Source organism: Mus pahari, chromosome 17 (genome assembly GCF_900095145.1).
Source record: "Mus pahari chromosome 17, PAHARI_EIJ_v1.1, whole genome shotgun sequence".
Classification (NCBI taxonomy): Eukaryota; Metazoa; Chordata; class Mammalia; order Rodentia; family Muridae; genus Mus; species Mus pahari.
Genome location: NC_034606.1, coordinates 41,069,145 through 41,083,764, shown reverse-complemented (window position 1 = coordinate 41,083,764; position 14,620 = coordinate 41,069,145). Strand labels below are relative to the sequence as shown.

At 51.6% G+C, this 14,620-nt stretch overlaps 1 protein-coding gene across 1 annotated transcript in view; it reads right to left on the bottom strand.

The window, feature by feature from the left end:
- Positions 1-130: 130 nt before the first annotated feature.
- The window catches only part of Iqank1 (IQ motif and ankyrin repeat containing 1), a 34,722-nt gene continuing 20,232 nt past the window's right edge, over positions 131-14,620 (bottom strand). Inside the window, exons 4-14 of the mRNA XM_029547827.1 lie at positions 11,438-11,571; positions 11,093-11,257; positions 10,824-11,015; positions 10,630-10,755; positions 1,661-1,800; positions 1,509-1,563; positions 1,308-1,400; positions 943-1,051; positions 745-838; positions 536-670; positions 131-465 (exon numbers count right to left, since the gene is read on the bottom strand). Coding sequence (XP_029403687.1) covers positions 162-465; positions 536-670; positions 745-838; positions 943-1,051; positions 1,308-1,400; positions 1,509-1,563; positions 1,661-1,800; positions 10,630-10,755; positions 10,824-11,015; positions 11,093-11,257; positions 11,438-11,571 — 1,547 coding nt within the window. The 3' untranslated portion in view covers positions 131-161. The remainder of the gene's footprint in view (positions 466-535; positions 671-744; positions 839-942; positions 1,052-1,307; positions 1,401-1,508; positions 1,564-1,660; positions 1,801-10,629; positions 10,756-10,823; positions 11,016-11,092; positions 11,258-11,437; positions 11,572-14,620) is intronic.

Below are 14,620 nucleotides of genomic sequence, written 5' to 3'. Positions count from 1 at the left end.
GAGCCCCAGTGGTCAAGGCTGCCTTCCCATACCATCCCTTAACCTGGCACCGGTTCCCTAGGGCATTTAAAAGCCACTGTCCCCTAGCTTGGGTCCAGACTGGCGGGGGTTATGGAATTGTGCACATAAATGCCTTGGGCACACACTTTATTGGGGTATGACTAGAACCTTCCACTGGGCATCTGCACACGCACTGGAAGCAGGGTCTGCAGCTGCTCAGCTGGTGGCCACTTAACTTGGGTGACAAAGAAGAGGCGAAAGTTCTCTAGGCGAGCCTCTTGGAACTGGGAGGGGTCATACTCGGGTCCATCTGTTGGCCGCAGCAGTGACAGGTACCCTTCCTCTGCCAGCAGCCCACGATTCAACAGGGCCTGCGCCAGGCCAGGCTGCACGGCCTCCAGCTGTTGCTGTACTACTGGGAACAGGTTCACTTCTCGCAGGTCAAACACCAGTGGCTTCCCATACCTGTAGGTGTGTCTGGTGAGGAGGCAGGTAAGGCCCAGGGTGGGGCTGTCCTGGGCCCTGCCTGACACACCTGAGTGCCCCCAGGAGAGCCAGCCGAATCCTCTCAGGTCTCAAGTGCTCCGGATTTAGGGTGTCCACATAGTTGGTGTCCTGGTATCTCAAGAAAGTGGCTGCCTGGCCAGAAGGGTCGATGACAAGAGGCCACCTGAAGGCAGCCACCTGGTCACTGCAGTCTATGGGCACCTCTGACTCGTACCCACACCCAGCCTGGATACTGACCGTCCATCGGCACGGATGCGGTTCCCTACGTCCTTCATCAGCACGTCATGGAGCTCCGTGACCCGGCACTTCAGCCCAGGTTCAGTTTCCTCGTCTGTGGAGGCGTTGGTTGCAGAGCATGGGAGATCCCACTGCTAAATCCCCACCCTGGCATTGCCTCTTCAGGTCCCCCAGCTCCCCCACCCCAGCCCTGCCCACCCTCCGGGGTCTGTTCCCGCAGCTCCAGCCTGGCCATGGCTAGTGTCTCCTCAGCCTTCTGTGCCTCTCGCTGCAATCTGTCCACTTGGGCCTCTGCATCCTTGATGGCCTAAAGAAGGGGTCATACTGACCACTGCTCTCCCCATCTCAGAGCGGCCGCGTACTTTGCAGAAGGGTGGGGTTGGGGTTGGCTGCCCAGACACATGAGTTAGTGCCTGCCAGGACCCTCCTCTCCTGGCTCTACCCTTGCCCCCAGGAAGGCTTGGAGGGCAGAGATGCCTGAAATTCCCTTGGAAGGGGTGCCCTCTGGCTGACGCAGGGAACATCATGGGGAGATGTAGGGAGCGCAGTGTAAGGGCCCCTACCTGTAGTGTGAGTTCAGTATTGCCCATGAGCTTCCTCTCACACTTGTCGTGTTCCATGATCCTCCGATTGAGCTCACAGTAGGCCTGCTGGAGCTGGTGGGCAGAGAGGCCTTGCAGACCCCAGCAACTCGCCCCCACCCCAATCTCTCAGGCCCTCCCCGTGGCTATTCTTCCTGCAGGGAGGCCTGGGTCACAGATCACCTCCTTTTGACACTTCTGCTGCTCCTTAGCCAGCTGCTGCACCTTGATGTGGGTGCTGCAGAGGAAAGAGGCAGGCTGGTCGGAGTCATCCACACCGTCAGGGGTCCACGTACCTGCAACCCGGCCCCAGGCGCGCCCTCCCCGCTGCTCACCGCTTGGCCTCCTTCTCCTTGTGTTTCTGGGCCTCCTGAGCCCGACGCTGCTGCTCTGCCTCCATGTTCTGGAGCATAGCTTCTGTGAGGCTCAGGTCCCATGACTGCAGCACGCCGGCCACCGCGGCCAGTGAGGCCACCTAATGACAGGGCATTTAATGCTTAGAGTCATGTGTGTCCTGAGTGTTCTGCCAACCTGGGATGGAGGCACTTCCATGTCAGAAGATTTGGAAAGGGGAGGGCGCCATGGCTGGTAACTGATAGACCACAGGCCAAGGCCACCAGTACCCTGGTCTCACTATCCAGATTCAAGCAGACCCAGCTCCAGTGGCAGAGCCTCTAGGGCCACTTTTGCCCCTTTCTGTCTGCCCACCAACCAAGCTCCTTCCCTCTGCCTCCCACTCATGCAAAGCCACCAAGGCTACCCACACGACAGGCACAGTCACTGCTGTCTGAAGCCGCCTTCATCTGCTGGTCTACCTAAAGATCTACCCTTCTAGGACACAGCTCCTAAGAGCCACAGAGACCCCAGCCTTTCTGGGTGTGATGTACACTTGTAATCATGACGCTCACTTCCTTGCCTGAGATGACGCTCAAGGGGGTCACAGTAAGAATGGGGGTGATGGAACCTGGCAGACTTGGCCATTGCCCATAGATAGTGGAGGAGAGATGGAGAAGGGTTTACAGTAGAGGGCTGTGAGCCTCTGTAAGGCTGGGGACATGGCTGACCCATACAGAGTACATCTCTCCAGCCCCCTCATGCTGGGAAGTCAGCCCATCTGTTGACCCCCCCCCCATCTCATTGGCTTCATATTGGCTCAAAGCCCAGTAGAGACAAATGCAAAATCTGTCACATCCAACTGCTTTAAGTGTAGCCTAAGTTTAGTTGTAGAAACTCAGTGACTGCCTTGCTCCCTTCTCATACCCTACAAATCACCACCCAGTCGCTGTTAGGTCCTCAGCTTAGACAAAGCCGACGGCTGCTGGGGCCTTCCTTGACCATCGTTGCCCTTCACAGCTCTGAGCGCCCTTGGTGCTGTGCGCCATCAGAGGGCACCGGTCCACACGGCCTGCGGATTGTACACCGCTGACACCTTTTGTCCAGTTCTCTCTTTGATCAGCTCCAATCCCGAGGCTCCCTGCACCTGCTCCTCCCACTTCCCACAAGGCAGCAGCCTTCCTTTCGGGAAGGGCCTTCCATTCCGGTGCCATCCTTGGACGCTCATGGTACTCACACCTTTACCTCCAAATCTCTTCTGCATGACACTTCCTTGGAGAGATATATCTCGGATGTGGACACCTTGAACCCACCACCACATGCCTGACCACGGGGGCTGGGGGGCAGCCCCTCACCCTGCCCCACTTCTCACATTCCTTCATGGTATTTACACTATGGAGTAGCTCTCCACCGGACACTTGTTGAAGTGTTCCCCCTGCCCCCAAGCATCTAGAATGTTGCCCAGCACAGAGCACAGATGTTCTGTCAGTTCAGTGGCCAGGTGGATCAGTGAATGGAGGAGTCAACTGATGTGCATCTAAACGTACTGACGTGAAGGGATAGGTGAGAGACAGGAGAGATGGTCATGTGGGGAGACTCATGGATAAATTAATGTATAGAGAAATGCATCGATGGATACACGGATAACTGAAGGAATGTATGAGTGAGTATATGATGGCTTTGAGATGATGTCATGTTTCCCTTTTCTTCCAAACCTTCCCATAATCCCTCGCTCTTTCAAACTCATGTCCTCTTAGGTCTTTAGTTGTGACATGCAGCTCAGTGTGGTACTGGTCCGAATGTTCAGGGCTGACCACTTGGGATTGGATAAGCAGTGGGCGTGCTCTTCCCTGGGAAAGCCCGTTTCTCCTGCTCTCGGCTTTCCTTGGTGGCCTGCAGCTCTCTGTGTAAGGTCAAGGCCTCATGGGCTTTTCCTTGTCCCCATTAGCACGTCTACTGCTGTCCTGTTCAGCTCCTGTTTGAGTGGTTGAGTGGCGAGACTGCGTGGATCCTCTGCATCCTCTGGAAAAGCAGCCAGAGCCAGCTCTCCAGCCCCAATATATGACGTGTGTGTGTGTGTGTGTGTGTGTGTGTGTGTGTGTGTGTGTCAGACAGACAGACAGACAGACAGACAGAATGGATAACCGTCCTGCTTCCTTCCACCTTCTGAGTCCTGGGATCACTGGCATAGTCCACCATGTCCGGTATGTGTGGTTCTGGGAATGGAACCCAGGGCATCATGCATGCTAGGCAAGAACTTCACCAACTAAGGGTCCATCGCCCAGTCCTGGGATATGTAATTTTACATGCTTGCTTTGCTTTGAGACAAGGTCTCCCCATGCAGCCCTGGCTGTACTGTCCATGTAGACCAGGTTGGCTTCGAACTCACAGAGCTCTGCCTGCTTCTGATTCCCAGGGCTGGGATTGCATGTGTGCACCACTACCACCATTCTCAGCAGAGATGCTTTGCCAAGTGACCGGGTCTGGCCAATAAACAGCAAGTGATTGGCACCGAATGTTCTGGATGCCTCTCCTTTGGGGCAAAGACAAGTGATACTCAGGACAATGGCTGTTCTGTCCATTGGGTTCCTCAAAAGACTCCACAATACACAGAAGCTCCCGGGACCCCTGTTTTCAGCTACTGAGCCCCACACCAACTGTGGACCAAGTGTTAAAATACATGAACGCACGGGGACAGTTGATCCTCACTCACCACAACAGTTGCAGTTATGATTTTAACGTGCATTTCCCTCTTAATATTGATGAGAAATCTGTCTTATGGTCACTGGCCATTTTGACTGTATGAGCCACCATGTGGTTGCTGGGAACTAAACTGGGGGGGGGGGGTTGGCGGGGAGGCTCTGGAAGAGCATCCGGTGTTCTTAACCACTGAGCCATCTCTCCAGACCTTGGTTTTTGTTTTGTTTTGTTTGTTTGTTTGTTTTTATAAGGGCCTTGCTCTGTGAACTCTGGCTGGCCTGATACTTGCTATGTAGTGGGGGCTGGTCTCAAACTCATGGCAATCCTCCTGCCTCAGCTGCCTGAGTGCTGGAATTGCAGACATGTGCCACTATTTAAAAGGCGTATTTGTGCTGCATAAGTTTATCTCCGTGTGTGTGTGGTCACAGGACAGCTTGTGAGAGTTGAGGCTCTCACTCTACCATGTCCCAGGGATCAGACTCAGGTTATCAAACTGCGTGGTAAGCCACCTTTACCCACTGAGTAATCTCATCAGCCCAGCCTTGGACATCTTTGTAGAGTACTTTCCGGTGAGCTTTCCTCCATATGGGAACGATGGTGTGCATTCCTTGCCATCGTACATTGGAAGCGTGTCGTTCTTGTTTTGTTTTTTTTTTTTTTAATTAATTATTTTCTTTTTAAATGTTACAGTGGGGTCATGTTTAGAAATTGCCTTGAGTCTCAGAAGAGCTGTTAGAGTTTTTGTTCTTTTAAACAAGAAGTTTATTTAAACAAGATGCTTGACTTGAAAGGAAATTTATCCAGGAACATTTTGTTCAAGAATAATCTACCCCCACTCAAAGGCAGATTGCCCTACATGTAACAGCTAGGGACAGAAAGGTTACAAAATTGTCCTTGGTTTTACAGTGATAAATGAAAGACATTGAAGTTCTCAGACTGAAGAAGCTATGCAGAGAGTTTTATGTTGTTTGAGTTCTTTTGCTAAAACAATGAGAGCAAGAAGGCTGGAGAGATGGCTCAGTGGTTAAGAGCACCAACTGCTCTTCCAGAGGTCCTGAGTTCAATTCCCAGCAACCACATGGTGGCTCACAACCATCTGTGATGGGATCTGATGTCCTTTTCTGGTGTGTCTGAAGAGAGCGACCGTGTACTCACATGCATAAAATAAACAAGTCTTAAAACAAATGAGAGCAAAATAACTTTCTAGACTATAAAGATGAGAGCAGAGCAGAATGAGCGAGGAGCTAATGACAGGAAGAGATATTTTCATAGAGCTCTCCCCAGACCATCACTCTCCGAGGCCAGCCAAATACACCGGCCATTTAGTTTAAGAGTTCAAGTCCAGCAGTGGTGGCGCATGCCTTTAGCCTCAACACTTGAGAGCCAGAGGCAGGCGGATCTTTGAGTTCTAGGCCAACCTGGTCTACAGAGTGAGTTCCAGGACAGCAAGGGCTACTACACAAAGGAACCCTGTCCTGAAAACAAAGAAACAAAAGACAAAAAAAGAAATGAAAAAGCGTGATGTGTGTGTGTGTGTGTGTGTGTGTGCGCGCGCGCGTGCGTGCGCGCGCTTGCGTGTGTACCTACACCAGGTACTTTGTATCTAATGAAGGAAGGACTAGGATAGAAAATGAAAGAGAAAACTGGCAGGGCAGTAGCCAGGGTCTGATTGAGAATCTATTCTTGGTTTATAACAAAATTCCAGGATAAAAGTATCAGCCTCCCCCTTTAGTAGATGTCTTCTGGCTGCTGCTGCTGGAACACATCCATGGGATCTTCGTCCTCTATTTCCAGCTGCACGGGTGTGACTGTCTCCCATCAAGCAAGGATCTGACCTGCCTTGCTGGCAAGCTCTGCTGTTCACGCTAAGCTTCTGATAGTTCACCAAGTGCTGTCTGTCTCCTCGCCTAAAACTGCACACCACACGACCATCCTGCCCACTCCCTTTAAATTGACATGACTGGTGTTCTCGGTCTCTGACTCCTTCCTTGGGCTTCTTGTTGGCCAGGACTAGCACGGGAGTCTTCCCGACTGCCACACCAAGTCCTCGCTGCCGGACACTTTGGGCTTTTGAACAGTGATAGGACTGTGAACGACTGGGGGTACTTCTACAGGTGGAATAGTGAGTGCATTTTGCATCATGACATGGCCATGGGTTTATCGGGGAAAGGGGGATAATGTGGTTGTTTGAAGAGTGGCCCTCTATAGTTTTGTGTATTTGAGCACTTGGTCCTTAGTAGGCCATGCTGTTTGGGGAGGTTATGGTACCTTCGATGATTGGGGAGGTTATGGTACCTTCGATGAGGTTGAGCCTTGCTGGAGGAAGTACATTGCTGGGTGTGGGCTTTGAGGGGCTGTGGTCCCATCCCACTTCTTACCCTTGCTCCATCCTGTGTGTGGATAGCAATGTGATCAGCCAGCATCCTGTTCCTGCTGCCACGACGACGACGACGACGACGACGACGACGACGACGACGACGACAACAACAACAACAACAACAACAACAACATGCCTTGCCTGTGATGGACTCTATTCCTCTAGGGCCAAGGCCAAATGAACTCTTTCTTCTTTAAGTGGCTTCTGGCCGTGGTCAAAACGGCAGAAAACCAAGTATAGCGATGATACCCACCCCGGGTCTTCAAAACTCATTAAGAATAACATTGCGGGTGAATGAATATTGAGCAGGGAGGACCTCAAGGCACTGCTGGGAGGAGGGAGTGGGCTGCAGCAGCCGTGGGGCTGTGTGAGTGTACACGTGGTGAGACACATGGGGATGCACACAGCACACCGCACCATCGCCTGGAACTCCCAAACAAGGTATCAAATAAGTCAAGCTTCGCACCGGTAAACTCATTTCTCCATCCCGGTGAAAGGGTGCAAAATGCAACTCTATGCAAATGACTGGCTCTCATAGACACAGTTTCCGACGAGATGCCAGATCAGTGACGCCTGACTTCACGTGCATACGATTACAAACAGTGGGACTAAGTTACTGTGCCAGGACATTTGGGCCTAAAAATGGATAGATGGGCAACTAAATGGATCAATGAATGAATGAATGAACGAATAAATGAAAAAATGAATGGTTATTTAAATACAGAGTAAATGGTGGGACAGGAGAAGCAAGGACAGTATTTCCTATAAAAATCTACCATGTAGTCCCCTGGGCAGGAGGTGGGGCTCTGGCACTATGGCATTTCCTTATATGGTTTCCACTGGGTATGTCTTGTGGTGAGCCACAGAGCCACACACACAACTTTGATGCATTCAACGTCCAGCTAATGATCTGTATTTTACAAAGTAACATCCAAGATGAGTAAAAATCACAGGGTAGACAGAGAAGTGGATGCAAGGCAAGAGAAGGGATGAGTGCTCGGGTAAATGCTCACCCAGACAGAGAGTCATCTTTGTGAGCCAGAAGTTCAGATATTAAATAAATTATGGCTTTTTATTTAAAAAGAATATTTATTGAGAACCATGTGCCAAGATTTTTGCCAAGGAACTTGATGGTTATCTCTAGTCCTGCAGAGCTGGGCTGTTATCTTCTGGTGTGTGGAAACATCTTACAAACTTGAGGGTTGGTCTGTGGGTGGGAAGGGAAACCAAAGAGTACAAGAGGGTGACAGTGACGTGTGGAGCTGGAGCTGATGGCTGTCACATGAGCTGATCAGTAGTTTAGTGTTGATGAAGTAGCAGGAGGAAGACACAGCTCATCGAAAGGAAGACATAGTGCACAGCAAGTGGAACGTTAGCTCAGTTAACCGATGCCTGAGTCCGGCAAATGCAAGAACGAGCTGTTGGGTTCACTTAACACAAGCTTCTGTCCCACACCAAGTCATCGTCCTGCTGTCCTTCACCACTCACCACACCCACCTCTCCTTTCTTTCCTGTAAAAACCAGCAATCCGTCTTCCATTTTATCATTTTGCCGTTTGGAGGCGGAAGGATGTACTGAGTACTGTGGCAGGAGGCTCTCTCACAGTTCCCTGGAGAGCTCTGCGGCTTGCTGACATACCACCGACCTCCACCCTCTGTGGCTGGAAGGTGTTCATGCTGTGTGTCTCCCAACCTTCACCAGGACAGGGTATCTGTATCTGGCCTGTGTCCAGTTCGAGGCTGTTACCACGCAGGCTCCAGTGGACATTATTATGCGGACATAAGCTTCACTCTACTGGGCTAAGTGCCCGAGAGCATGATTGCTGAGGTACAGGCCACGCTTAGATCTTCAGAGTTTGCAGAGGGAGGAGCCCTTGGCCCTGTCTGCAGCAAGGTGTGAGAGGCCAGTTTGTCTACAGCCTCACCAGCATCGGGTTCACCCCTCCCTTCACTCAAACTCTTGGGTTGTGTGCTGATTCAGGACACCCTGTTTCTGGGCTGGTCTGCAGTCATCACGTCCTCTGCAGGAACATCCCTCTCCCTGCCCATCATGGAGAGACAACACATCCCTGTCCATCATGGCTGGACATCAGGTTTATTTGCTGCTGAGATGACATTTGCCGGGGAACTGTCTTTGGTCAGGTATATGAGTTGTGACCAGCGTCTCCCCATAGCTGACCATTGCTCCTTGTCCAGGTCTTGTGAAGGGAAGCCTGCCTGCGTTTTTTTCCTTCCTTCCTTCCTTCCTTCCTTCCTTCCTTCCTTCCTTCCTTCCTTCCTTCCTTCCCTCCTTCCTTCCCTCCTTCCCTCCTTCCTTCTCCTTCCTCCCTCCCTTCTCTCCTTCCTCCCTTCTCTCCTTCCTTCCTTTGTTCCTTCTCCTCTCCCTCCTCCCTCCCTTCCTCCCCTTTTCCAGGGGAGAGTGTGAATGAATTTAGGGAAATCACAGAGGTCAGCACATTTGTAATGTGGGAGGAGACGCCTCGCCCTGGGAAAACCACCCTTACCACCACAGGCGTCTCCCCTGCCAGGCAGGTGTGTGTGCAGGGAACCTTCTCATCTTGGTGAGGCTCAACTTTTCTTTCTTTTGTCTTCTTGGTGTGGTGTCTAAGAATGCTTCAACATGCCCTAGGGCCCAGAGATATTTTCCTATTTCTAAACGGGTAATGCGTCACCGTTTGCGCTGAAATCTCAGGTCTGTTAAGTTGGTGTCAGGTATGAGAATCAGGTCAGAACTTGTTTGTTGGCCTGCGGAGGGTTGCCAGTGGCTCCGGTACTCTGTGTTGAGTGTCCTTCCTGACAGCTAAGATTTAGGGCGCCTCCCTATTACTGCAGCTCCCCAGTTACTGGTCCTGTGGCCGCCCAACTATCCTCTGGCCTCTGTGTCCTCGGAGAGACTCTGGCTCTTGGAGCACTCTCTGAACTCCCTGACTCTGGCTGGTCCCACTTTACCTGCTAGCCCAAGAGGAAGAGGAAATAGGCTAGGCCCAGAGAAGTGTCCACAGGAGGTTGAAACTGGGAGTGGCACCTGAGACTGGGGGGTCACAGGCTGGGCAAAGACTCTAGTGTCCCTTCCTCAGGGGTGGGAGCAGAGGCAAATGTTTGCCAGCAGGCCTGACACCTATCCCACCATTTCTTGTGGCACCCCCAGCTTTAAGGGATCTGGGTAACCAGAATTAAATTCCGAATCAAACACCTGTGACCCCAGAACTGGAGAGTCTGAGGCAGAAGGATCAGGTTCCCAGCCAAACTGGACTATGGAGTGTGTGTGAGTGTGTGAGAGAGTGTGAGTGTGTGTGTGTGTGTGTGTGTGTGTGTGTGTGTGTATGTAAACAAATGGAAGGTGGGGGCACTTCCTGGCCTGGCTTCTCAGAGTTGCCCCCACTGCTAAGTGTGCTTCTCTGGTGACCTCCTGGACCCACAGTTCCCAGTGGTCAGCAAGGGGACCATAGTTGTCCTCCCAGCTGGGAAGCAGTTCCACTGAAGACTGGAAGGGAAGAAACAGGAACAGATGGAGGCCAGAGGGCGCATCCCAAGTTGTTAGCACCTGTGATACCTGGCCAGTCTCTGAAAACTGTTTCCTAATCCATCACAGTAGCCAGTAATCTACCATCAGGTGGCCAGAGCACTGGAGGAGCTATGACAAAATGCAGAAGGCGTTTGGCAGACTGCTATTGTTCAGAAACGGGAGTTTGGTTGGTAGGATGGAACCAGACACAGAATCTAGGGATCCCAGTATCTTGTCTTTTGTTTCCTTGTGAGACAGGGTCTCTCTATCAGGTGTCTGGCCTGGAACTTCTGTTAATCCACCTACTCAGTGCTGGGATTACAGATGTGCACCACCACCACCACCACCCCAGAAACGTTTGAAGTGGGGATGCGCATGCCAGGGTCGCACCTGCTCCGGAGTGCTCCCGTCATCCGCGTACACCCGGGGGTCTGCTCCGATCTTCAGAAGCACCTCCACGGCTTCCAGGTGGCCCCCAAAAGCTGCCCGGTAGAGTGGCGTGCGGCCGAAGCCGCCCTGCGGAAGGGGCTCCCTGAGCACGTGCGGGGACCAGGCCACGCCGCCGCCCTGCGCACCGCGCCCACCTTGGTGTTGGGGTTGGCACCCAGCTCCGCCAGCAGCTGGATGGCCATGGCCTGCCCGCCCGCCGCCGCCTCGGAGAGAGGCGTGTTTCCGTGGCTGTCCTCGCACTCCACGGTGGCCACGCGCCTCTGCAGCCGCCGAGCCTTGCCATCCTCGTCGTAGCCCACGCCTTCGCTGGTCATCAACTGCTCCACCTGGGCGCAGGGCGCGTCACCTCGGCGTCCGCCCCGCCCAGCGCCCCGCCCCGCCCACCTGCTAAGAAAGCACAGACCTCCTTGAGCACCTGGCGGATCTCGCCCAGGTCCCCTTCGAATGCGGCCTCCAGCAGGCGACGGCGGCGCCGCAGCTCCTCCCGCCGCGCGCGCTCCTCCGCCTCCTCCTTCTCGCGCTGCCGCCGCGCCTCCTCCTGCTCCTGGCGCACCAAGGCCAGGTAGGCCTGCAAGACATGGCCCGCGGTCACTGTCCCCAGCGCCCAGAACACTGCTGCAGGGTCCGTAGCTCATGGCCTTGAGGTCCCTGTCTAAAGCCCCAAGGTCACTTTCCTCCACACTCTGTCTAGACCTTCCCTCTTACTCGGGTCCTGGCACTCAAGGTCTTGTGGCTGTGTCCTGCTCACCTCTTTCTGCAGCTTCTCCATCTCATTCAGGTACTCCTGACGCTCCTGCCAACGACGGGCCAGCTCCCTTCGCGCCAGATATTGCCGGAAGGCACACTGGATGATGATGGCAGCTTTGTCCTCTGCGGTTGGTTCTGGAGTGAGGAGAGTAGGGATTTGGACTCCAGTCCTCCTTCTTAGCCACCATCCTCATGCAGCTGCTGGGACCACACAGAGGACCCAAGTGGTTCACAGAAAGCATAGATGCAATGATTGTCATGCCTGTCTCCCAGCAATCAGGAGGGTGGGGCAGGAGGACTCACGGAGTCCAGTAGTTTAAAACCAGCCAGGGCTCCGTGGAGACACTGTATCAACAGGGCGTGGTGGCGCACGCCTTTAATCCCAGCACTTGGGAGGCAGAGGCAGCGAATTTCTGAGTTTGAGGCCAGCCTGGTCTACTGAGTGAGTTCCAGGACAGCCAGGGCTACACAGAGAAACCCTGTCTCAAAAAACCCCCCAAATTGGAAATAGATCCAGAGCACAATAGTAAGAGTGTTCTCAGACATGGGGTAACAATGATTAAGAACATAAAGATGCTTGAAAACATTTGTCAGAGAATAGGACCCAGTTATAAACATCAGAGTATAAACAAACACAACTCTTCAGAGCTCAGCCGGGGCTCTTTAAACCCAGCACTTGGGGACCAGACCCAGGCAGGTGAATCTGTGAGTTCAAGGCCAGCCTGGTATATGTAGTGAGTTTCCAGCCCAGCCAGGGCTACATAGTGAGGCCTGTCTCAAAAACAAAACAAATCAAATTAAGAACTTAATGGTTAAGTGATAATGGCATAATAGAAAGGCAAAATCAGTAAGCCAGAACACAATATAAATAAACTATCTGGAAAAAGACAGAGACAAAAGAAAATGGCCTAATGCGGGTAGAGTTGGATTAACACATAGATTATCCATGTTGGAAGAGAGCATTTCTGAGACATGGTTTCTCTATGTAACAGCCTGCCTGTTTCTCTTTGTAACAGGCTGTCCTAGAACTCGATTTGCAGACCAGGCTGGCTTTGAACTCATAGAGATCTGCCTGCCCCTGTCTCCCCAGTGCTGGGATTAAAGGAGTACACACCAGGAACTGCCTAGCAGAGCTCTTTTATTTGACTGGAAAAGAGTTTTGAAAGTTAATAAAAGACAACAAGCTACAACTTTGAGATGCAATGGTAAATATGAAAGCTAGCAAGCACACAAAACTATAGAGCTAGAAAAAAAATTGTCAAAGCTAAAGGCGGAAAAAGATATATGCGAGAAGCAATAACTATTAAAAAGCATTAATACAAAGCAGTGGCATGTGTGTGCCTGTGTACACAAGAGGCATGCTTCCCACAGAAGGGAGCGCTGACAAATTAGACTCATCAGTTTGAGAAAGAATGAAGTACGTAAAGAGACAAACGTGTGAATAAACATGTACAAGACAGTAATGCAACTTCCAGATAATATGATCATTAAAATTCACACACACACACACACACACACACACACACACACAGCATATGAGAAAGACACTGCATTCTGCAACACTCCACCCATCTCATGGTTCTTCTAGGACGTTCCCTGAGCCTTGCAAGAGGCTGACAGGGATGCTCGTGGCTCGAGCGATCAGCAGCCACTTTAGTCTCAGTACTTTGGCCAGTTGTGAGTCTCTGCAGTTGTTGCTGCCTGCTACAAAACAACAGCAAAAATTGTTTCTAACTGTGGTGGTTTGCCTAAGAGTGGGCCCAATAGGCTCATCTATTTGAATGCTTAGTCTCTGGAAGATAGAACTCTTCGAAAAGGATTAGAAGGATTAAGGAGCCGTGGCCTTGTTGGAGGATATGTGTCACTGCAGGCAGACTTTGAGGTTTTAAAAGCCCATGGTAGACCAGTGTCTCTCTCAGCCTGCAAATTAGAATGCACTCCTCCAGCACCATGTCTGTCTGTGTCCCACCATGCTTCTCGCCATGATAGTGGACTAACCCTTCTGAAACTCTATGTCAGCACTCAATGAAATGCTTTTTAAAAAAATATTTATTTGCTTAATTTATGTGTATGAGTACACTATAGCTGTCTTCCGACACACACCAGAAGAGGGCATCAGATCCCATTACAGATGTTTGTGAGCCACCATGTGGTTGCTAGGAATTGAACTCAGGACCTCTGAAAGAACACTCAGTACTCTTAACCTCTGAGTCATCTCTTCAGCCTGAAATGCTTTTTTTAAAATAAGAATTTCTTTGGTCTTGGTCATGGTGTCTTGTCACAGCAACAGAACTGTGACTAAGACACTAACAAATTCTGACATCAGTGCTCATCTGTGCATGCATAAACATAACTGTTTAGTCACATCATGCCCATTTAGCAAAACAACAGCAGTATCTTCCACACTGGTGTCCATGACCTCACAGGCCATGGCTTTTGGCCAGGTCTACAGCACCAGATTTGAGCTCCTGCCTATGGAGCAAGCCTCGAGTCCAACCAGAAAGCAGTTGATTACTACACAGCAGACTTGCACCAATGGACATGTCTTGCCTGGACAGTCAGCAGTGCCATAGTTAGGGTCCACAGCTGGGTTAGCCTCTTAGTGACAATCCTCTCCCAGCAGCCTGCACGACCCTTTCTAGCACTAAGAGGGAAAGCTAGCAGGGAGGGAGCTCCCAGCTCAGGCCCAGCTTTGTGGGGCATTGGGCTATGCACAGACAGGCTGGTCTCCAGTCAAACTGAGATGATGAACTCAGGGACCCGGTGGTGATAATTCATCTACATGGGATGGAAGGAGTTCTCTCATGTCTCCTGGAACTCTGGCTCCTGCCTAAGTTACCACCCCCGACAGCCCCCACAAGAGAAGCATGGCTAGAAGTCACGCAGGCAATGCCACAAGCTTCTGACCTTCAGGCTAAAATCCTCCCCAGTTACCTAGCAACAGAAAAGATGGCAGCATATTTTAAAAGGGGCTGTTTGGCCTCTCCTCACACTCACTCCTCACTCCTCTTGCTCTTATCCCCCTCTCCTCTCTCTCCTCTCCTCTCCTCCTTCTCTTCCTCTCTTTCCCTCTTCCTCTCTAGCCTTTCTTCTCTCTCTCTCTCTCTCTCTCTCTCTCTCTCTCTCTCTCTCTCTCTCTCTCTCTCTCCCTTTCCTCTTGGCCATGGCCAGTCTCTCTCTCTCT